The sequence below is a fragment of the Capricornis sumatraensis genome, chromosome 10, assembly GCF_032405125.1.
Source record: "Capricornis sumatraensis isolate serow.1 chromosome 10, serow.2, whole genome shotgun sequence".
Taxonomy (NCBI): Eukaryota; Metazoa; Chordata; class Mammalia; order Artiodactyla; family Bovidae; genus Capricornis; species Capricornis sumatraensis.
Window position 1 is genome coordinate 105,968,211 of NC_091078.1, and position 23,549 is coordinate 105,991,759.

The 23,549-nt window shown below is 62.4% G+C and overlaps 2 protein-coding genes across 10 annotated transcripts in view; one reads left to right on the plus strand and one right to left on the minus strand.

Moving 5' to 3' along the window:
- ZXDC (ZXD family zinc finger C) overlaps window positions 1-10,156 on the plus strand; it is a 24,817-nt gene extending 14,661 nt beyond the window's left edge. Inside the window, exons 7-10 of the mRNA XM_068982641.1 lie at window positions 1,124-1,208; window positions 5,856-5,980; window positions 8,224-8,325; window positions 9,193-10,156. Of these exons, the coding sequence (XP_068838742.1) occupies window positions 1,124-1,208; window positions 5,856-5,980; window positions 8,224-8,325; window positions 9,193-9,279 (399 nt within the window). The 3' untranslated portion in view covers window positions 9,280-10,156. The remainder of the gene's footprint in view (window positions 1-1,123; window positions 1,209-5,855; window positions 5,981-8,223; window positions 8,326-9,192) is intronic.
- SLC41A3 (solute carrier family 41 member 3) overlaps window positions 7,889-23,549 on the minus strand; it is a 27,566-nt gene continuing 11,905 nt past the window's right edge. For 6 of the 9 annotated variants that reach the window (XM_068982642.1, XM_068982644.1, XM_068982649.1 and 3 more), the window contains 9 exons: window positions 17,806-17,913; window positions 16,964-17,035; window positions 14,964-15,108; window positions 14,387-14,533; window positions 14,048-14,192; window positions 13,559-13,638; window positions 12,383-12,517; window positions 11,239-11,387; window positions 7,893-10,680 (listed from right to left, as the gene is read on the minus strand). In XM_068982642.1, the coding sequence (XP_068838743.1) occupies window positions 10,471-10,680; window positions 11,239-11,387; window positions 12,383-12,517; window positions 13,559-13,638; window positions 14,048-14,192; window positions 14,387-14,533; window positions 14,964-15,108; window positions 16,964-17,035; window positions 17,806-17,913 (1,191 nt within the window). In that variant the 3' untranslated portion in view covers window positions 7,893-10,470. Of the gene's footprint in view, window positions 10,681-11,238; window positions 11,388-12,382; window positions 12,518-13,558; window positions 13,639-14,047; window positions 14,193-14,386; window positions 14,534-14,963; window positions 15,109-16,963; window positions 17,036-17,805; window positions 17,914-20,962; window positions 21,158-23,549 lie in introns of those variants that run through there. The other 3 variants (XR_011145482.1, XM_068982647.1, XM_068982643.1) reach the window with 3 other exon arrangements.

The following is a 23,549-nucleotide window of genomic DNA, read 5'->3' on the forward strand; positions in this document are numbered from 1 at the left end:
TGTCCGAGCCTTCAGTCCTCAGTTACTTCTGAAACGAGGGGCTTTGACACGATTTCCAAGGTCCTCTGAGTGCTGGGGTTTTGGGGATGATGTGTCTTTTCTTGAGAAAAGCTGGGATGTTCATAATGTTGACGTGTCCTGGTGGTTGAGCGTACCACACAACGGCAGGTCCTCAGACGGACTCCTGACTGAGAGGAACTGCAGCATCAGCAGTGTCTAAAGGTTCATGGACATGAAAACCAGGAAGAATTAGCCGTTAGAACTGACGAGGAAAGGAGAGTGGTCTGGGAGCTCTGTCTCCGGAGGGCCATGACGCCTCTCCACTTGTGAGGGCTGACGCTGACGCGCTGTAACTGCGCTCACGTCAGTTGCCTGTTCACTGTAACTGAGAGTAACTTACGCAGAGTCTTGGGACAGTCTGTCTCCTCAGCCTCAGGTGGGAGCAGTCAAGTAGGTTTCTCTTTGTGGTGCAGGTTAGATTCAATAGTGATGTTTATGTTCGAAAAGTTAAATCTTACTTTGGCCACGATTTAACGAAGAGCTCCACTGTGAGCGGCGCAGAGATGGCTGAGGCCCAGGGCCAGCAGGGTGTGAGGCTGACCCGACCCTGTCCATTCTCTCGCTAGCTGTGTGACTGGGGTCGGCCCGGCGTCTGGGAGCCCGGAAGGCGCTCGGAGAGGGGCCTGCAGGTAGGCCCAAGCCCCCCCGGGATGAGGGTCGGCCGTGACCTCACGGAGCTCCCAGCCCCGCGCCCGCCGACCGGGCGCTCGGGGACGTCCTGCCCTCCCTGGAGCACCGGCCACTTCGCCGGCTGAGGCCCCCGCAGCCCCGGCCCCGGGCGGGTGGAGGGCTATGGTGAGGCTGTGGGGCGGTGGTCGGGTCCTGTGTTTCAGGCAGCAGAGAGGTCTTCAGCTCACGACAGGCTGGTCCGTGCGAGGAGTTTCATACGGTTTAGCCTCCGGAGGAATAAGTGTTGCTTCCTGGACTGGAGTCGCGTCGCCGCTGTGACTCTGCGTCCCCGTCGCCCGACGTGGTGTTCAGTCTGACCTCGAAATGGACCCTGTGCTCAGTTGCCCCCCTGCTGTTCGGGTCCTGACTGATGCCGCTCTTTTTTTGGATTCAGGAAGGTGGAGGCTCAGCGAGAACTGATTGCCAGTCCGTCCAGCGAGCCAAGGAGAAGAGGCAGAGAGGTGCCGGGAGCCGCTTGGGTGAGGCTGCGTGCGCTGGGCCGGGGCGGCGCAGGGACCCTGGGCAGGGCGCTTCCGGTTTTAAGACGTCAGCCGCTTTGTGGAGTTTCTAAAGCACAGGGTGGACTGCACAGTCCGTGCTTGTTTGCAAACTCGTCCGTCTGTCCGGGGTGCCTGTACTTGGTGCATTGTGAGGCTGTTGCTGGCTTCCTCAAAAAGCACCATGTGAAATATTTAACTACAGACTATTTCAAAAGCATCGAGAGGAGTGTAGGATCCGCGGTACACTCGCCCGTCGGTCTCTTCTTTGAATGACGATAACACGCTCTTTTCCGTGGCTTTCTTCACGTAAACACTGCCCTGTGGTGCCTGCCTGTGGTCGGTGTTCACTGTCACGGGGGAGGAGGCCCCCTGGTCCTCGAGCCCCGGGGCGGCGGGGGCTGCGGGTGGGGGCACAGACGGCACGGCTTGTGGAGACGGCGTGGCCGGGGCGGCGGCTGTCGGGCCGTTTTGTTTCTTTGTTGTTCGTGTTAATACTTGAGCGTTAACCTTTTTAGAACTTAGGACATTTAGAAACATGCCAGACAGGGTCAACACTTGGTTAGACGTTACCAGCTTGCCTTTCTTTCAAGCTGGCTTCTAGCACGCATCCAGTTTCCAGTCATAAAAGCCGTGAGCGTTTGTGAGTCTGTTTGCCCGGGTCGCCTGGGGAGGCGTTGTGCCTCGGGCCTCTCACGTGTGTGCACCCCCACCCTCGCCCCGGCCCCTCCCCTGTGTGTGTGCGCGTGCACATGCACACACTTGCTGCAGAGCTGGGGCAGTGTGTCCGCAGGCCGGCGGGCCTGTCGGCGTGCAGGAGGCTGTAACATGACCGGAGGCTGTGCCCTGGCGAGTTGGGCGTGGGGGCTCCGTACGGCTCCCGAGGCCCGGGCTCTGGGCCTGCCACTCCCTCAGGGCTGCAGAAGATGCCGACGTCCACCCCACTCACTTTCAGCTAGACGACTTCTGCTCATGCAGGAAGGTCAGCAGAAATGTCCTCGAACTCACCGTGTTCAGGACGAGGAGCCTGCTGGCTTGCTTGTGCCCTCCAGGGGTGGTCGGGTATGTCTACCTGCTCGGTGATTCAAGCACTGTATGGCTTGCCAGACGGAGTCTGCCAAGTGTGCAGGCTTCCCACCTGAGGCAGGGGGCCGCGTCTCCTTGAGTGGGAAGGGTCCCACCCCTACCCCCAGCTCGAGGCCCGAGAGCCCGCAGGAGGAGGAGCGTAAGCGTGTGCCCACCTTCCCTTTTCCAGAGCCCGGGGCCGGCCGTGCGTTTCCCCGGAGCCTTGCTTTTGGTGGAACTGCAGACATGTAGAAACAGGCTTCCCTGCCGGAGTCCAGCCCCGGTGGATCCAGGGAATTAGAAGGGTGGACGGAGTCGGCGAGGAAAAACTTATTTATTTATTAATATAAGATTAGATTAGGAAGAAATAGTGTAGTAGGAAGATTAAGTGGAGAGAAGAGGCTGATTAACTTGGGTTACGTGGAAAACCAATAAAGTTCCAGACAAGGAGCTTGCACCATCTACGTTAGGCCACCGGCGCCCTTTTGAATATCAGAGAGTGCCCCGCCTCGGGCTCTGTCTCTCACGGATCTTAAAAGCCGGGTCAAGTAAGTAGACACAGTGAGCCTCCACGTCCCAGATGGGAATTCAGCCTGAAATTAGAGTAAAGAGGAGACACGGGGGAAACCAGTCCAGCGACTGGCTCTCCGTCTATTGTCCTTCAAGGCCTTTTATACTTTTGATTATACATAGAGATCAATGGGTAATACAAAATTATGTAGCGTTCGCAGCCCAGACTCTTTCTGTATATCTTTTTGTATACAAAAGGTCTCAGGTGATTTACATTATCTTCTGGCCAAGAGGCTTGTTAACACTTTTTGGCTCTCTTCCTTAATGAATGTTAATTTCATCTCCCCTGAAGTGTTTTTCTTTCATCTGCATCTCCTTAAAGCGCTAAAGTTACATCTCTATAGAACAAAGGCGCAGTGGGTTATAACAAAGAAGGTACTTAACTCAAAGATCTAATGTTGCTAATACCAGGTCTACCACTTGTTTTTCTATATACCAACTATATCTAAAAATAAAGGATATGAAAATTTGGCAGCAAGTATTGGCTCAACAAATGAAACCTTTAATCAGTCCTATTCTAGTGATTTTGACTCCTCGGAAGCCCCTACATTCCTAGGATGTTTTAAGCTTCCTGTGCCTCCTGTGGTCAGGAGGCCTCAAACAATCACATGCGCAGCTGAAGGAGTCCGGCACACAGGCTAGAAAGCCATCAGAGGGGTTTTTGGATTGAAACACTCTTTCAAATGCAGAAGACTAAAGCCCTGAATTGACTTTTTCCAGAGAATGTCAGAAGAGTGGAAAAGCAGGCAGATTCTTATTTTTGGGGGGTGGATGCTCAGGAAATTCCAGGGGGAAAACCTGAGGTCCGATTAGCCTTGCCATCAGAACTCTGCCGCATGACCTCGTCACGGGAGGAATTCCTCACGCGGGCTCCCGGCACTCCCCTGAGCTTTGTCCCTGGCCACGGTGCCTGAGACGTCACCTCGCCTCCCCTGTGTGGACCTGTCCTGAGATCACGCGTGTCTACATGGCTGGGGAAGGGCTGGGCCATGGTCCACTGATGGCTCAGATGTTCTCTGCATGGGAGAGGAGCCCCTGGGTAAGAGGGGAGAAGAGGGTCCCCGGGTGTGAGAGAGGGGAACGGGGCCCCCCCAGGTGAGAGGGGAAGGGGCCCAGCTGAGCACCCTCCGTGCCAGCGGCAGCGGCTCCTCTGGCAGTGACTGTGGCGTCGGCGGGGCACAGGCCCTCGCGTGGGCTGAAGGTGTGCTGGAAGGAGGGTTTCTGTCATTTCGCCCAGTCAAGTGTGTGCTGACCTAGAGGGCAAAGCTGACTGGGCTTGAGCTCGTGAACACAGGGACGTGCTCGTCTCTGACAGACGCTGGGCTCGTGTTTGAGCCCCGTGGACCCACCCGTCACCAAGAGTGAAACAGGCACTCGGTCGTAACATCTAGAAGAACCAAGGGAGTTCAGTTCTGATCTGTACGTGTGACTTTCCCTCTATTCTCCCATTTAAGCAGCACGTGTGCCCACAGTTGTGCGTGAAGGCGGGGTTGGATCCCAGCTGGGGTCTCAGAGGCAGCACGGCTTGTGCCGTGTCATCAGTGTCAAGGAGAGAGGGGCTCAGACTCACTGCACCTTTATGATGTGACTTGGTGATGAGTAGGAGACACACGTCGTGTAAACGTTGCCTACTTTAAAAAAAAGTTGGCCGTGCGGGTCTTAGCTGTGTGCACACGGGCTTAGCTGGGTCACACAGGGTCTCGGCTCTGGTGCACACGGGTTTCGCTGCTCCACGGTGTATGAGATCTTAGTCCCCCAACCAGGGATTGAACCCCCACCCCCTGTATTGGAAGGCAGATTCCTAATAACCAGAGACAGCCCCACATCTCGTCTGCTGGTAAAAGTGACTCCGAAAGCTGCGTCGTCGGGGCCCGCCTTCATTCATTCCAGCGGTTTCATGACGGGCTTCCTCGACGCGCCTTGAAGCACGCGTTGGCATGCCAGGTGTGTCCACTCGGGGGTGAGATGGAGTCAGACCCCACGTCAGCTTACGTCTGTGCCACGTGGGGCTCATCCAGAGCAAATGAGCTGGGTCTGCAGCTGCAGAGTTGGGTCGAAGGTCTATTTAAAACACGTGAGCTTTTTGTTAAAAAATTGCTTCGACAACACTCTCCAAGCTCCCACAGACACGAGCTGTCTGGGAGCACGCCGGCAGTGCCCTCCGCAACGCGTTGGCGGGGTTTCCCCTTTGATGTTTCATAGTTAGCAGTTTAATATGTCTTCTCCTCGATGGGTTTGCACTGTTAATAACTGCAGCGGTAACTCAGCTTTTCAGATGAAGAACCTTCACTCCTAGAAAGTGCATTTAAATAAACTTTAGAAATAAGTGGGATTCCCATTTATGGACATGTTTGTGGCAGGGAAGTGTGCTGGGGTGATGAAGGCTTGCAGGCCTGACAGGGGCTCCCGTAAAATTCCAGCGGAGGCCAGAAAGTGGACGCGGGGGCTGGGGCGGGGCGTCTGCAGTGAGCCTCCACAGGCGCGGCCATGTCCGTGGGGAGGCTCGTCTTCCGCGCGAGGCTGTTCTGTGCCCGTGTCCGCCAGTCGCCCGGGCACCTCACCCTGGCACTCCCGCACCCGAGCGTGTCTGCCCGCCCCCTGCTCCCCACGCCCGTACCCACTCCGCCGTCCAGGGTCAGGGAGATTGGGCAGTGGAGCCAGCTGGGGCCGTGTTCCTGTGTCAGAGAAACCCTTTCTGGGGTTAGGAAACGCTTCCTGGTCAATGTGTTTTAAAGTGTATTGTTATAAAACCAAGACAGTGATGGTTTCTGTGAAGGAAGTTGGACCGAAACAGCCGCTTAGCAGGTGTTGGGAGTGGGGGTGGGGAAGGCAGCCTCTGTCCGTCCTCCTCCCGAGAGCTCTGTGCTCCACGTGTCAGGGACCCCGAGTGCCCCTGGCTGGTGGGTGTGCAGGGTGAGGCGGGGTCCACTCCAGAGGGCGGGGGGCCCGAGCACCGTGTGCGTGGAGGACGCAGGAGGACGTGCTCTGTTCCAGGAGCCACTGGGGAGTCTGCACCAGGCCTCGGGGAAGGGGACGCCTGCGCTGGCCCGGGAGCCTGGCCGTGGGGCGGCCTTGCTGTGCCTGGCGCCCTGCCGTGTGTCCAGGTGCAGCTGCTGCAGGTGAGAGCGTGCACACACAGACACACAGACACAGAGAGATGGACACACAGACACCCAGAGAGAGACACACACCCCCAGAGACACACCGAGACACACACACACACACCCAGAGACAGACAGACACACAGACACAAGAGACACACACAGACACACCCCCAGAGACACACACAGACACACACACCCAGAGAGACACACAGACACACACCGAGACACAGACACACACCCAGACACACACCCAGAGACACACAGACACAGAGAGATGGACACACAGAGAGACACCCAGAGAGACACACATAGACACACACACCCAGAGACACACACAGACACACACCGAGACACAGACACACACAGACACACACCCAGAGACACACAGACACACACCCAGAGAGACACACACACCCCCAGAGACACACATAGACACACACCCCCAGAGAGAGACACAGACACACACCCAGAGACAGAGACACAGACACAAGAGACACACACAGACACACACCCCCAGAGAGAGACACAGACACACACCCAGAGACAGACAGACACACACACCCAGAGACAGAGACACAGACACAAGAGACACACACAGACACACCCCCAGAGAGAGACACACAGACAACACACCGAGACACACACAGACACACCCAGAGACAGACACACACACAGACACAAGAGACACACACAGACACACCCCCAGAGACACACACGGACACACACCCAGAGACACACAGACACACACACCCAGAGACAGAGACACAGACACACACCCAGAGACACAGACACAAGACACACACAGACACACCCAGAGACACACACAGACACACACCCAGAGACAGACACACACACCCAGAGACAGACAGACACACAGACACGAGACACACACAGACACACCCCCAGAGAGAGACACACAGACAACACACCGAGACACACACACACACACACCCAGAGACACACACAGACACACACCCAGAGACAGACACACACACCCAGAGACAGACAGACACACAGACACAAGAGACACACACAGACACACCCCCAGAGACACACAGACAACACACTGAGACACACACACACACACCCAGAGACACACACAGACACACACCCAGAGACAGACAGACACACACACCCAGAGACAGACAGAAGAGAGACACACAGACACACACCCAGAGACCCACACACACCCAGAGACACACACACCCCCCCAGAGACAGACACACAGACACAAGACACACAAACACACCCAGAGAGACACACTCAGAGACAGACACAAGAGACACAGACACGCACCCAGAGACACACACACCCCCAGAGACACACTGACACACACCCAGAGACACACACACACATCCAGAGACACACACACACAACCAGAGACACACACAGACACACACCCAGAGACATACACACCCAGAGAGAGACACACACACCCAGAGACACACACACACAACCAGAGACAAACACAGACACACACCCAGAGAGTGAGATACACACAACCAGAGACACACAGACACACACCCAGAGAGTGAGACAGACACACACACCCAGAGACACCCACACACACACCCACCCAGAGAGACACACCCACACCTACATACACACCCACCCAGAGACACACACACACACCCAGAGAGTGAGACAGACACACCCAGAGACACACACACACACCCAGAGAGAGACAGACACAGACACAAGAGACACACACACCCAGAGAGACACACCCAGAGACACAGACACAAGAGACACACACAGAAACACACCCAGAGAGACACACACACACCCCCCCAGAGAAAGAGACACAGACACAAGAGACCCACACACCCCCAGAGAGAGACACACAGACAACACACCGAGACACACACACACACACACACACACCCCCAGAGACACAGACAGTACCCCTACCCCCTGCCTGTTGTGCCGCAGTGTCCACACTTCTCCTGGTCAGGATCTGGGCTCCCGCATCTGGCGGGATGCGGTCACCTTCAGCCTTGCCTTCCGGGGCTGGCAGGGGATGGGGAAGACGCGTGGCTCTGACCCCCGGCGCGTCTTCACTGAGCGCCTCTGTGTCCGCGGCTGTGGGCCTCGGGGCTGAGCAGGGCTGTGGGAGCAGGGAGGGCAGGCAGCTGGCCACTGGCCCCAGTCAGCGTGGGCCTCGGGCCTCCCCGGGAGAGGGGCTGGGCTGGCGCAGCCGCGTCCGGGGGGTGCCTCCTGGGGCCGGGGTCCCTGACATGGTGCTCTTGCTTCCGCAGGATGACCCCTCAGGGGACGCGGTCTTGCCCCTGGCACTCAGCCCGCAGCCTCCCGCCTTCCACCCCCTGCTTGCTGTCGACCTGCCCGTCTATGTCCTCCAGGTTCGCTGCCCCGTTCTCCGGGTTGGTCGAGCCCCACTCAGCTTCGGCTCCCAGGCTCGTCCCTGAGGTGGACGCGCCCTGGGCCCCGTGGCCACCTGGCCAGGGTGTTTTCTGGAGACGGGGGTGAGGGTTTGAGCAGCAAAGGCTGAGCCCGCAGCTCAGGCTCACACGTCTCAGTGGGTGAGGTGGGGTTCACATACTCAAGTTCACGTGTTCAGGCCTGTGAGAGTTGGGCTGGCCAGGTTTCAGCCTGTGCAGAGATAGGCCCAGACAGGGTAAATGGTTTGCTGGAGTCAGGGGTTAAGCTGCGTGTGGGTGGCAGTGGATAATTCAGATTTGGATAGATAAGGGTGACCTCTGTATTTTATCAGATTTGAAACAGATATGTAAAAGTCAGACAGTAACTGGTTTTCTTATATTCAACTTGGGCTGTGGTGTTAGAAGTGGACAGTAGATGGAGCTTGGAGGCCCCTGGTCGCAGCATCTAGAAGGCCTCACAGCGTCCCTCCGCCTCACAGCGTCCCTCCTCCCGCGGGGCGGCCCTCGTCCCGGGCTCCTTCCTGGGGCGGTGGGGGGTGGGCGGTGATCGGTGTCTGTGGTGGCCTGGAACCCAGTGCCAGGGCGGCTCCCTGGAGGTGGCGGCTGGGGCCCGTCCACGCAGGGCCAGGCGGGGCACGGAGTCCCCTCTCTGAGGAGAATGGAGCCCGTCCACGCGGGGCGGGCCGGGGTGGGGAGTCCCCTCTCTGAGGAGATTGCGGCAGGGACGGAGCCCAGCTCGCCTCCGTTTTGCTGGTGGTAGAATCTTCCCTGAAATGACGCATGCTCAAACTGGGGGCGGGCGAGTTCACCGCTGTGCTTGCTTTGCAGGAGGTGCTGCCTGCGGGAGAAGGTGCCGCAGGGCCCGAGGACGTGCCGTGCTCGGGAGGTGCCGCTGGTCTGCGGGCCTGGCTGTGACCCACCCCGCTGGGCCGGGGGCGCTGCTGGGCAGCCAGGCCCATTCTTCAGAGGCTCCGGGGCAGTGCTGAGTGCTTCTGTCCCGCTCTGTCAGGGACGGTTGGGGCTGGGCCTCCCGCCCCGACTGCGAGAGCAGGTGCCGTCTCTCTGCTCCGCTGAGTGCGGCCCCTGAGGACGCAAGGGGCCCCCAGCCAACAGGCCGAGGACACGGGCGGCCCCCCAGGCCCCGCTGCAGCCCCCGCACCGGCCGATGCCGAGTTAAACTCACAGAGCGAGCTTTCTTAGTTTTTATTTGGGTGTCGGTACTTCATGGCGGCCGACAGTGGTTTGCAAGGCTGTCCTCTGAGCACTGGGGCGCATGCCGGACCCTGGCCCTGGCCCGGGGCCGCTCAGGTGTGCACGCGTGTGTGTGCTGGCTCTCAGTGTGCAGCCCGCCCTGTGAGAGGACGCGAGCTGTGATTGCGTGACTGCCCGCTGGGGGTGGACGCCGGCCCCGGAGCCGGTCCCCGTGCCTTTGCAGGCGCTGGTGTTCAGGTGCTGTTGGTTCTCACTCTGCTTTCTGTCTCCTGAGGCGTGGGCCTCGGCCTGTGGGAGTGGCCCTGCTCTCCATGGTGGCCCCTGGTGTCCTGTGGGGGAGCGGGTGGGGGGCTGTGTCCTCATCTGTAGGTGGGTCTCAGCCGCCCCACCAGCACCTCAGCTCCCCGCTTGTCCAGAGCGCCCTGGACACGCAGCCTCCGGGCCAGGGCTGGACCTTTGTCCCGCTAGGTGCTCGGACCAGCTTCCGTTTCCCAGCACTGAGGTCCCTGCTGCTGTTGGGCCCAGCTCTTCGTGCGAGTGAATAAAAGTTTTTGTAGCCGAGCCAGAAGCTGGGTATTCTTTCTCTCAACCGAAGCTCTTGCATCCTCTCCTTGTCGTGGTGTGGGGCCAATCCCCTCCCCTCAGGGTGGGCCTGGGGTCTGGTCTCACCTTTACCATCCTGTGGGGGTTTAAATCTAAGCACAGGTTTCTGATGACCAGGATGCGGGGAGCAGAAAGGGAGAGCAGGCCCATCCCCGGAAGAGTAGGGAGGATGGCCTTGCAGGTTGAGGGCCCCCCCCCCCGCGCCCTGCCCCTGGCAGGTGTGTGCTGGACAGAGGCTGCCCCAGCCCCGGGATCGGGCCTGTGGGCGTGGGGGAGGGGGCTCCCGGGCCCCTAGGAGCGTCCAGGTGCTGGGTCCAAGGGGCCGCCCGGCTGCACCCCAGTCCGCAGCAGCCCGTGGGCAAGGAAGCAAAGCGCCAGCAGGCCGGTGCCCAGCAGGTCGCCAAGCCCTGTGAGGTACGGAATGCAGTGGTCATCTGGATCCAGGGCCCGCCGCCACGCCAGCCGGACCGCCACGTCAGCCAGGTGCAGCAGGATTGTCACCTGTGCGGGGAGAGGCGGGGTGACGGCCGCGTGGGAGGGGCCACGGGCCTCTGGGATGGAGTGCAGGGGGACGTGCCGTCCCAGGCCCCATGCCAGCCCTGGCTCCCCTCGGCCCAAGGCGCATCTCCGCCCGGAGCCTCAGGCCAGCTCTCCCTCTCAGGCTCACTGGGAGCCTGTGTGGAGGTGCCCTGTGTGGTCAGGCCTCAGGCCCTGAAGCCGCTTGTCCAGGCCGTCCTTCCCTGGGGCCACTCTAGACAGGCTCCTTGCCTGCCCCTGGGGGTCAAAACCGTGCCAGCGCGCCCTCGTGGGGCTGCCCCCAGGGCCTCGGCAGGTGGGCTGCCGGCAGAAGCCCACAGGGCCCTGTAGGAGCCCCTGGCTGGCTCTGCCCATCGCAGGCCCCACCCTCCGCCGCTGCGCTGACCCTGCTGGGGAGGCGTGAGCAGTGCCTTTGGACATGGCCCCTGGGCTGGACCAGCTGACCGAACCTCTGGGAGGCAGGGACTACGTCCTGCTTGTCCAGGGACCCCTCCCAGGATGGGGCACGGTGCCCGTCCTTACCTGGACCAGGCCCGCCAGCAGGTACAGGAGCACAAAGGTCCTCTCGCTTGGGACCGACTGGCCCTCCAGCAGGGAGACGATGGAGAAGAAGGCCAGGTGGCCGGGCACCACAAGCACCAGCAGGACGCGGGCCGACGTGGCGTTGATTTCTGTGGGAGGCAGGGCCATATGGCTCAGCGGCGGCTGCAGAGACCTGGGCAGGAGCCTGCAGCGCGGTGGCCAAGCGCTCTTCCCGCCACACGTGTCACGGAGCTGCTGCGTGTCCTCCCCGCGGGTGTGGCCAGCACTCCCGGGAGCTGGCGTTGGAGCGAGAACAAGCAGGACTGAGGCACAGCAGCAAGCAGGGCTATGAGGAGGCGACGCGACCCGCTGTGACGGGGGAGGTGGACGCAGCGGCTTCCGGAGGCCACCGTGCGGACGTGCTGGGACCAAGGCCGGGGCCCCCTCGGCACGGTCCTCAGCAGCTGTGCGCGCGGCTCCAAGGCTGCGAGACGTGCTTTCCTGCCGAGGCTGCAGGCTGTAGAGCCAGCCCATAATGTGAGGGTCTTGTCGGGCAGAAGGGGGTCTCAGTGAGAGCCAGGCGCCATCTGCGCTGAGTTAACACAGCGTCTCATCAGCTGGGTGGGAGGGCAGCACAGTCGCGTGGACGCAACCGTGAAACACCCTGGAGAGGCTGCGGCAGACCTCTCCATGGCGACAAACTATGAGGCCTGATTGTTAAAATGGATCTTTTAAAAAAAGAAAAAAATTACAAAGGGAAAAGATAGTTGTTACTATCGGCAGGTGGTGTAAAAACTCAGGAAAATCCACTGAAAACTAAGAGCTACACGTGACACTTCCCCCCAAAGCCACGTGCTATGCCCTGACCCCCTGGGGTGGAGTTAGAGGTGACGAGGTCACGGGGTGACCCCCAAGGGCGACCCCCACGCCGTGGAGCGCTGGTCCCTGCAGAGGTGTTGAGAGCTTGTCTGCGCACGGGTGGCACGTCAGACGGCGGGGCAGATGGCCCACCCCAGGGCCTGGATGCCACGCCTGGGGCGCAGGGGCCTCCCCTGTGCTGGGGGTCGGGCCTGGTAACACAGACTCCAGTGATGCCATCCTTGAAAGAAACGACCACATGGTTCCTGGAAGGCCCCGGACCCACCTGAGCTGCAGAACGTGGAGCAGGGGTTGGGCCAGCATTTCTTCATCCAGAGAGGCAGGACCCCGGGCGTGCCCCACAGGTGCAGGTGCGTGGAGATCCGGCTGGTCTGAATGGCCACCAGGTTGCCTCCGACACCTGCAAGACAGCCCGGTTTCCCCTCCTTGATGTCTGTCTCGGAGCCTGTCCCTTATTTTAAGTTCAGCTCCTTCAGGAAGCTTCCCTTGGCCGATTCAGCACTTGATTTCCTCTCTTTCCCTCGAACTTGACCACATGCCTCGTCTGGCTCCAGACCAGGCGGCCGGGACCTTGCGAGGGAGGCGTCCAGGCAGCAGCAGGGTCCCCTTGACAGGGTGCCTCTGAGCGAAGGGGCTCAGTGGCTGACGCCTGTGTGCAGGGGTGGGGAGGGAGGGAGGGGTGGCCTCGGGGGGCCGCTGGAGGAAGGATCCAGACCGCGTACGTCTGAGGTAACGTCAAGGCCGGAAGGAGAAGAGATGGGGCGGGGTGGGGCAGGGTGCACGCAGCTGAGCTGGGCTTGAGGGGCTCCTGGCGTTGCAGGGAGCTGAGCGTGCCGCGGCCAGAGGCCACGGGGCTCCTGCGGGCGCAGGTCAGGGGTTGGCCCCTGGCCACGGCCCCTCCCCTATTCTGTCAGCCCAGCCCTGGAGGACCCCTACCAGGGTGGAGACCCACTGCCTGGGCTGCTCCGGAGGACTCTGAGGACGGCCGGGGCAGAGGGGCCCGCGGATGGAGCCCGCGTGGCCCACCACCTGCGCCCCTCACCGCTCCCCACCGCCCAGCTCTTCTCCCTGTGGGGCCCGGCGCTCCCCTCCTGCAGACGCTGAGCGGGGACTCTGGGGGCCTCCAGGATGTGAGCCGGGACATCGCAGCCTCACTGTGCAAGGGGAAGACAGGAGCCTGGGCTTTTCATTGTAAATGTCTGAAAACATTTCAGTGCCGTCAGTGAATCCAAAAGGGAGGCCGCATGGGGCCACAGATGCCTGCGGGTGGGTCTGGGTGCCGGCCGGCAGGCTTGGGCTCAGCCCTGGCCCCGGGGGAGCCCCTGAGGACCACAGCCTGGCCTCCCAGCTGCGTTCGGGGCTGAACCTGCACCCAAAGCCCCGAGGTCACTGTTCCCCCAGCCCCTGGCCCCAAGGCCGCTGTGATGGTCACAGCACCTACCACAGATGATGGGGGCAAAGACGGCCATGCCTCTGAACTGCGGCCGGGACAGGGTCTTGTTCAAGATGAGCCCCCCGAGGCTGCGGGCAGACGGCAGACCATTAGCGGCACGGGCGCCCTGTCTCCCCCAACCCAGCTTCCTCTGCACCCTCTGGACCCCCGTGTGCATTTCCACCTGCGGCCCGAGTCCTGCCTGTCCAGGACGCCCACCGAAGATGTCACCCCCTAAGAACACCCCAGACCCTCCCCAGGCCCCCGGACCCCCCAGAGACGCTGCCAGGGCCTGGCTTGCGACCCTGCGACCTCAGAGACCCCACGGCCTCCGCTCCCCTCCCTGCGAATCAGCCAGGAACTCACGTCAGAGAGGAGGGGGCGTCCTCCGCCCTGAGGGGCCCACCAGCAGCTGTGCCAGGGGACGGCGCCCACAGAGCCGTGGTCTTGGGGCCCGGCCCGGGGCTCCCCGGGGAGACGGGCGGAAGGAACGCGCACCTGCTAACGAGCATCGCCAGGACGATGGGGAACCAGCCGAACTTGAGGATCCTCATGACGGGCGGGTTCTGCTTGGCGACGAGGACGCAGGCGGGGGTGAGCACCGCGAAGCCGACGCAGACCAGCGGCGTCAGGTACTGGCTGTCTGCGGGGGAGGGGTGCGGAGCTGGGGTGCGGAGCTGGGGTGGGCCCCGCCCCGGCCCCCACCTCCCGCGAGCCGGGCGGCTGCAGCCTGCACTCCGTCCCGACTCCTGACCGCGGCCAGCGCTGACCTCGGCACCTCGGGTGCCTGCTCCCACCACCCACTCAGCCGGCCGGGACTTCAGGCCTCAGGCGCACCTCTGTGTCTGTAGAAGAAGCTGCTGACCACCGCCAGCAGGGAGAGCGTGATGAGGTCGCCCAGGCTGGCCGCGATGGGCGTGGCGATGTTGTCCGGGTTGACCCCCAGCTTCCGCGCGCCGACCACGATGCAGACCATCAGCGTCCCTGCGGGTGGGGGCGGTGAGCGGGTGGAGGCCGCCCGGGACCTCACTGCGCCCACCCAGCCGTTCCTCCGCAAGGGTCAGGCCCTCCAGGCTGCGACTCTGCCTCGTAGCTCCTGCGCTTGACCCCGGAGCAGCCCCAGCACTGACGGCCCTGAAGCATCAGGCAGGTGGTTCCGCGACTCCAAACCCCTGGGGACCCTGGGCCTCGGGGAAGACCCGAACCCGGGTCCTGGGAGGTGCGGCGGCCTCGAGGGAGGGGTCTTGAGCCTGTAGCGGCGGTCCCCCCGCCCCTCCCTCCAGGGGCCGCCTGCACTGCGGCCCCGCCCCAGACCCCAGACCCCGCCTAGGCCCAAGATGTGCGGGCCCAGGTCATGGTGGGCGCGAAGATTGAGGGGCACCCCATCCCCTGCAGGACCCCGAGGGGCACTCACCCAGGGCGCAGGCCGCCAGGGAGGCGGTGAGGACGCTGCTGGCGCACAGCACCTGGGCCTCCACCACATCCAGCCCCTGGCCGGAGGCCAGGCCCAGCAGCAGGGCTGCCACTGCAGCCAGGAGCCCCACCACGGCAGCCTGCACCTGCGGGCGGGGACCAGGCTGAGGCAGGCCCTTCCCTCCCCCGGAGCAGCAGCCAGCACCTGCCTCAGCCTGATGCCTGGCCCACCGCCCCGACCTTCCCCAGCGACCCGTGTTTATCTTGGGTCAGCTCCCCTCTCGCGGGTCTGACCTCCAGCAGCACCCCCATCCCCTGGGGCCCCAGGACACGCCCTGGCTTGTACACAGAATTCCAGCCAGCATTCCAAGATGGCACCCGACAACTCATTCTGCATTCAGGTGTCACAGCAGCGAGTACATGTGCAAGGACAGGCGAGACAGTTTTGAGGGAGAGGATGGAAGTGGCGTCTCATTTGGGCATTTTCGTTATGAGCATGTGTGTTGGAGCTACAGGAATGAAAACCGGGTGGCTGGGCAGGAAACAGACCGGCAGGCTGGCAGGACAGAGCAGGGTCTGGGCAGTGAATCGTGAGTGTGTGGCTGTTCGCTGTGATAAAGGTGCGTTCCCATCAGGATGGAGTGAACAGGGTAAGAGAAGCCGCATGTTTGCTTGGGGAAAGGAAAGGACCCTGACTTTTGTCATTCACACACTTGTACCTGAACACGAAACCCTAAGCTGAGACGTGAAAACGTGCAATAGTGTGTTTCAGCTTTTGGATTAGGGAAGGCCTCCTCCTCCCTACAACATGCCAAATCTATAAAGAAAACTACAGATAAAATGTATATTAAGTGCCAGGTATGACTTGTGTGACAGAGATGGCACAGAACAAGGACCGGGACAGACTGGGAGAAACCACGTCCCTCACATAACTGGTGAAAGGCCCCCCACCAAGGGACTTCCCGCTGGGCCAGGGGTGCCCTCCGCGCGCCTGATGCAGGGGCCGGGAGCTGGAGCCATGTCAGGCCACCGCAACACCTTGTGCAGCCAAGTGATTTGTTTAAAAAAGATCCACATCCCGAGCAATGAGCCCATTTCACAAGTCAAAACAGCCATAATGCTAAACGGGCAATCTGACGGTGACGCACGAGCGATAGGACAGGTGACTCGCAGAAAGGAAATGCGTGCGGCTGAGAAACAAGGATCAGATCCCCTCTGTGATCCTTCCGGGAACCATCTAGAGCTGTAGACGGTTCTTACCCTGTGAACTCGCCGGGAGTTCTCTTCAGAGCACCCGCAGCACCCCCAGTGCGCTGACTGCAGGCCGCCCCCCGCCCCACCGCCCAGGGTGATGGGTGCGTGAGGCCAGGCCAGGCTGGGTGGGTCTGTACCGGCCCCAAAGAGCCGGCCCCCAGCAGCTGCACATCTGTCCTGCCAGTGGCATTCTAGGCCATACCATCGTCGAAATGCCAGTCGTCAAGAAGTTTAAATGTGGTTCTATATTTTTGTGATAAGATATGCTGAAGTTATCCAAGAAGCTTAACTATGCAGTGTACAGCAGCCTTTATGCTTTGATATTAAGCTTTTTAGAAAAACAGCAGGCAAGACTGCATCCACGCTACGCTGGGACTGCGTGCCCACCCAGGGCCTGCCTGGAGCAGGAGCAGATGGGATGCTGGTTAAGGAGGATTCAGGAGGAAACAGCCAATGAGCGTCACCAAGGCCACCCAGACCCAGACCCTGAGCCGGGGACCCAGGCTGAGCCCCAGCCACGGAGCAGGCAGCCTGTCGGTAAGCGGCGGCCTCGCCTGCAGGCCTGCGGTCCTGCTCCAGGTTCCGTGTGTGGCCACAGGCTGCCCCGGCGGAGGAACTGGACACAGACACGTCCTGTCCAGAGGCACGCAGGCCCGCCTCGGACAGAGACCGCGACCCCTCCGTGAGGAAGACGCATGGGTTTGCAGTGATGAGCGTGGAGCGTTCAGAGGCCAAGAGGCGGCTCACCTGCACGAGGGCCAGGTTGCTGGTCACCACCCTGTACTGCTCCTGGGGGTCATCGACCTGCCCGGTGTTGGCCTGGATGGGGAGAGGAGACGATCGGAGTCCCCTGGGCATGGCTGCAGGGGTGCCCCCTCCCTGGAGGCCTCAGCAGGTCAGTGGGGGGCCCCTCACTGCCGCCAGAGCAGATGGTCCTGCGGCTGTCAGAGGGCAACTCGAGCACGGGGGTGGGGACACAGGCCCCTGGAGACCAGGAGCCTCTCGCCCCGACCTGGGCCAAGCGTCCTGCTCAGGAGATGTACCCAAGCCCCTCTTCTCTGTGATAAAAAGTTCAGGTCAGCGACGCGCTCCCTCCTTGAGAAGCCGTCGCTGCTCCCAACATCATGGCCTCTGCCGGCCAAATTCAAGACAAGAAAAGGTTCAAAGAAACTGCGTCTCTTGGCCCCTCTGTACTGAGCTCAGTTACTGAACGCTGACTTCTCAGTCCTTGTCTGTTCTTTTCCCAGTAAACTCTCCAGGTTGAGAAAGGATTGGCCTTAACTGTCTTTTTCCTTCCTCAGATTGGAACACAGGAAAGAACTTTCAGGCTTTTATTGTCAAATAAATTGAGGCTTTAGAGTCCCAGAGTTCTCGAGAGCCCCCCAAACCCTCATCGCCCAGCCTCCCCTGACTCACGGCTCTCGGGCCGCAGGTCAGCCCCCAGCTTCGTGACCGTGTGTCTGCACCGCCCAGCTTCCCAGCTCCGTCCCGACCCCAGACGTGGCGTGGCTGCCAAGCGGCTGTCACGACCACCCCTGACCCCACTGGGCGCTCAGAGCCGAGCCCCTCGGGCAGGCAGGGGCGCTCACCGCAGTGGAAAGCCTTGAGGCCAGCGTCATCTCCAGGTTGCCCTTCAGGCCCACCAGGGGCGGCACCAAGGTCAGCAGGTCCTTCATCTCCGTGAACACGGGCCAGTGCTGTGGGGACGGGCCGGGCTCAGTCCAAGCTCGCGGACTGCCTGTCCCTGCCCCGGGCGCCCTCCCGGGGCCCACCCCTCGGGCTCCCCCTCTCCCCACGTGGCTGCCCCGCTGAGGGCTGCTGGTCTTTCTGCGGGACTTCCACTGCGTTTTTCTGGAAGGCGCTCCATCTGTGGAAGTGGCTTATTTCACGCAGACTGTAGCTTTAGCACCGGGGCTTCACCTGCGCCAGACCTGAGTGCATGCTGGGATGGCGGTGTCCCTGTTTCTCAGCCCGCCCCTCCCTGTGTCCGTGTCCTGGGGACAGAGTTTAGCCCTCCGTTCCCGCTCTATAACCACAGTCTGACAGACGTCCACTTTCAGCCTAACTGGGCTCGGCCTGTGTGCCACCGCCCCTTTCCGACCTTCTACACCTTCACAATCGAAGGGACTTGTTTCCTCCCCCAGGCAGGAAAGTTGCGAAGTCTAATAACCACCTCTCTTCCTCAAGACGGGCACAGGCGTCTCAGGCCCCGTGGGAGTCCCCCCCTCCGCCCGCCCTGCATGGACTCGCCCTGTCCACCCAGGGCCGCAGCGCCCCCAGGCCGTGACCTTCCACCCCAATCCCCTCCTGCTGGGGATCTCAGTCTTCCCAAGCCCACCCCCCACCCCACAGGGGGAGCAGGAGCTGAGCTGTTGGCCGCGGCCCGTCCTCCCCCCAGGGGCCATCCGGACCGGGAGGTGGTCGAGGCCAAGGAGGATCGGGAAGTGGGGTGTAGACAGGTCTGGGCAGGTGACCTCCGGGCACTGCACGAGGACAAAGCCAGCGACGCCAGGCGCTGGCAGGACGGAAGGCCAGGTCCAGGGGAGGGGCCGGCCCAGAGCTGCATGGCCTGCAGAGCCCCAGGGGGACCCTGGAGCCGGGGGGGGTCTGCTGTCCAACCCCAGGGCACCTGCCTTCTGGCCTGACACCTGCCCTGGCCGTAGACGTCCCCTGGGCCCCCCGTCCCCCTGGGCTCCACACCTCCAGCCCCCAGCTACCCTGTGGCCTTCAGCCGCACGTCTGGGTCACGTGGGCCCGAAAACCGGCAGGTCGAGACACTCGGCCCTGATGACGCCTAGCTGCGACTCCAGTCCCGCACAAACACGCTCACATCCCACGGACACTCGCAGGAACAGGCAGGCGGGCGGGTAACCCGGGCTGTGAGCTCTTGACCTGGCCGGCTCGCCAAACTGCGTGCTCCGAGCAGTCGCCTCCCGCCCGTGCTGGTCCTCGTGAAGCAACATGTGGTGTGTGTTTCAGAACAAAGAGCCAGGATGGAGTCGAGAAGGCTTTGCCCTCAGCGTCTGCATCCTGGTGCCCTGGCCCGCCCCCCTCTGTCCACACGCAGGGCCCCTCACCTGCAGTGCCCGCTGCTGCTCACGGCCCCAGAAACACCACCCTGAGGCCCAGCAACGTGCCCGCCAAGTCTCCAACCTGCCGCCTCCCTCCCTGCCTCCCTGCTGCCCTGTGTCTGCAGGAGGCCCAGCGGCCAGCACACAGACGCCAGGACAGTGGGGAGGCTTCCGTCTGCTTGGGGTTCAACCAGATAGGCCGGAGGAGCCGACAACAAGTGGCCTCGTCCACCCGCCCAGCACGCGGCTCACCCTGATCTGAGAAGAACAGACACTGTCCTCGGGGTTCCCGGCGCCCACGTGTGCGGTAAGCCCCAGAGAGGTCTGGCAGGGGCCACAGGATCGGCAGTGAGGGGCCCACAGGGGCCGAGGCCAGGGCTTAACCTCGTTTCGTGGGGAGAAATGCCGACTCACCACTTGGGTGGAAACGGTCTTGGGATGATACCAGCTGACACTCCAGCCCCTCACAAGCCTCAGTCCCCAGACCCCCAAACGGGCTCCCAGCCCCAGATGGCGCGGCCAATCCCAGTCCCGGCCCGTCACACGGCCACCTGGGGGCCGTCCACGGGGCTGGCTGTCAGGCCTGAGGCTGAGCGTGCGTGGCTCCAGGCGGCACCGGCCGGCACACCCCCCACCACGCGAGCTTCCCCCTGGCAGCCCCAAGGCTGCGGCCGGGGGTGGGGGTGAGCAGGGAGTGCGGAGCGAGGGAGCCCTCACGCCGTGTCCGCCAAGCGGGGAGCGGGGAAAGGCTGTGATCTCCAGGGCTGCTGGCCCTCCTGAGGGTGTGTGCTCTGGGCCTCCTCCTGGACGGGACCCCAGAGAGTCGGGAGGGGCATCGTGCTGTCCAGCCAGGCTCTTCCAGCTTCCACAGGAGAGTGACCTGGGAGGGGGACCCGGGGGGCAGCTCCAGGGAAAAGCAGGAGGCGGGGACCCAGCTCCAGCTGGCAGCAGTTGAGCAAGGGCACCATCCAGTGGGCACCATGCACTGGGCTGGGCGGTGGGGATGTCCTGAGAGCCTCACTCAGAGCTGGGGCCCCCAGGGGGCACGTCAGATGCCCCTCAAGCCCAGGGAGATGGGACGCCACCTGATGTCCCCTTGTGGGTCAACCCAAGTCGTGTCTGTGCACACAACACAGTGTCACGCACACGCCACCTCCCCCAGGTGAGAGGTGACCCCCCACCCTACGTCCTCACGGACGTGCCCAATGTCTCCGCGACACACACTCCCTGCCTCTGTGACCCAAAGCGGGCTCCCCGGGCTCCTGACTTGGAGCACACAGAGCCCTCAGCCTCCCAGCAAACACTCCTGGCGGAGATCCCCAGCTCCACGTGCCCTGTCCCACCTGGACCCTTACTGGGCTCAGCACCCCGCCCCCCCGAGAGGCTCCCCGACACCCTCGGGCCACCAGGCCAGCCCCACAACCCTGCCCAGCTCACAGGCAGAGAGGCTGAGGCAGGGATGCCTGTCGATCCCCCTTGAGGGGGGACAGAGGCAGGACTCGAGCCCCCAGGCCCCGCGTCCGAGAAGTTCCAGCTCCCAGGCTGCGAGTCCACGCAGGCTGACCGTGCAAGGGCATCAGGCGCTCTGGACCTCAGGTGCCCGTGTCCCCAGGGGGACCCGCCTGCCCGCCCCTGAGCCCGGACCCCGCCCGGCCCTCAGCCTGCCCGTACGCACCTGCACGCGGTTCATCAGCAGCCCGGCCGCCACCACGCCCAGGCCGGACAGCAGCACTGGTACCAGGACTTGGCCCAGGATTCTGGTGGCGGGCTCGGGGGAAGCCCCCCGGGGCCAGCGGGCAAGCTCGCAGCGCACGCCTCGCAGCCTCCCACCCTGGAAGCGGAGCTCCAGGCTCAGCCGGGTGACCACCATGGCCAGGCCGGGACAGCCTCCCCAAGGGGTCCACGTAGGCAGAGGTGCCAGCCTCAGGGGCGGTCCTTACCACCCCTCGGCCAAACCCGGAGCGAACAAGTAGGGAACAAAGGCGGCGACTCAGCCTGGGGCCGCTCATGCCGTGCACCCCCGCGAGCCGGGCTCTCCCCCTCCAGGGGCCGCCGTATCCGCTGCGGCCTCCCCCGGCTGGCCGCCCACACAGACACTCCCTGTCCCCCCGGAGCGACCTTGATGGCAGCCAGCTGCCTGGCCCACGCTGGCCGGGGCTGCACCAGGGAGCCGCCCCACGTGAGGCCAGCCTGGCTGAGAGCGTGCGGGACCAGCCCCCCAGGCAGCTCCGAGCCCCTGAGGCCTGTCACTCCCTCAAGGTCCAGAGGCTGCACCCATGGCCACTCAACCCTGGTGTCCGGGGCTCACGGCCACAGCAAAAGGCGGCACCCGCAGAAGAACGTGGGCCTGCTCTCCCGAAGGACGGAGACCCGGAAGGGGCTTCCAGGGCCCAGGCTCATCCTGACGTGGGCAGACCAGCCCCGACCCCGACCCCAAGGAGAAGGGGTCCTGACATGCAGAGAATGAGGGTCTGCTGTGCCTCCCACAGGGGCCGGGGCAGCGTCCAGGCCTGGAGGCAGGCTCAGCAGGGTCAAGGCCACAGGCTGCAGAGCCTGGACCTGCCCACGGCAGTTCTGATGTTGGCCAGAGGGGTCCCCGGGGCCAGCCAGGCCAACGCCACGGAAAGGGGAGTGGAATCGAGACCGCGACGAGGACAGGATGCCCCGCCCGCGACTCACAGGGTGAACGTCCGCCGTGACCCCGGCGACACCTCGTGCCCTTCACGTGCACACAGGCCACAGCCCATCCATTACCAGACCCTCAAGATGTCCCTGGGACGCCCGCCAAGAAAGGACGGCTTCCGAAGGCCTGGCTCACAGCCACCCCAGAGAGCAGCCCGGGGAACCAACCCTGATCCAAGTTCGGCACCCCCCGACCCCTGTGCCCGCCTCTGAGGTGAGAGTCAGCGTGCCCACATGGGCAGGGGGCTGAGAGCGCGGCATGTGTCTTAAGGACACCGGGGCAGGGGCTGAGTGTGAGGCCACCGCAAGACAGACCCCTCTCAGCCGGCCCTGTCTGGACACTGGCCGCCCCAGTCCCCAGGCCGGCAGCTGAACCGGGCCCCCCGCAGCCACTGGTAACCACCTGGCCCCAGCACCTCCTGGGATCTCTTTCTAGTTCTGACCATGGTCCAGCATCGTAATTCACCTGTAATGGTGCACTGTGGGCCTCTGAGCCACTCCCATCAGGACGGAAGAGGAGGAAACAAACAGCCGTTTGCGTGTTTCGTGCAGGAAGAGGCCCCCAAGAGAGCAGTTATACATCGTTATAACGTTTCTCATTTTTGTTCAAAAAATAATGAAAAATGAACACATACACACAAGCAGTGAACAGTTCAGAAGGCTATACACCAAAATGCTAAAAGTGGGTGTGCCTTTGGGGGTGGGACCCTAAGTGCCCTTTATTTCCTAACTTTTTGCACATCTGCGGTGACTGTTGGCTTCTGTGAACCATCAAACACACTGTGCAAAAGAGATGAAAGAAGCCAGTGTGTGAGGGGAGTTACTCCTTTCCCGGGAGGCTTGGGAACAAGACGCTTCCTAACCCAGGAAACCAGGGATGTAATTCCAGCAGGAGCTCAGCTGGACCCTGGGCGGCGCTGGGCGGCAGGAGGAATCTGGGGGACCTTGAAGGGTCCTGCCCTCCTCGGGCCTCTGACTGCTGCCCCAACCCCTCAGGAGGGTCTCAGCAACCCCTGTTCAGAACCTCCCAGGAACGGGAGCCCAGCCCCCGAGGGCCCAGAGCCATCGTGTCAGAACCACCCCGCCCCCGACTTGCCAGCGAGGGCAATCGTCTTGGGGTCCTCGGTGGGGACCGCCTTTTCCCGGGAGCACAGCCTCCACACAGCCTCCCGTCTTCAAGGTCACCTTGAGCCTGGGCTGGTTCTGCGCAAACCGGTCACTCTTAAAGGCCTGAATGCCCCCAGCCTGTGCAGGCCCAGTGGTCAAGGCAGTTACATTTTCAGTAACAAACGGGAAGGAGGTCTTCTTTTCTGCCTCCACCGTGGCCGGCCAGGCCCACCTGTGAACTCGTGGGACCGAAGCCCCAAGCATGCCGGTGGCCTGCCCCCTCGTCCGAGGCCTCCCACCGGACCCCCGCCCAAGGCCACCCAGCCACCCCCACAAGGCTGTTCCTGCCGCCACTCAGCTCCGCCCCCTTGTTCCCCTGGAGCCCAGCCTGGACCCCGAGCAGCCCGTGGCATCAGATGGGCCAGTCACCCCTCGGGGGAGCCGGGCCCACGCTCCTACAAGCCTGCCTCCCA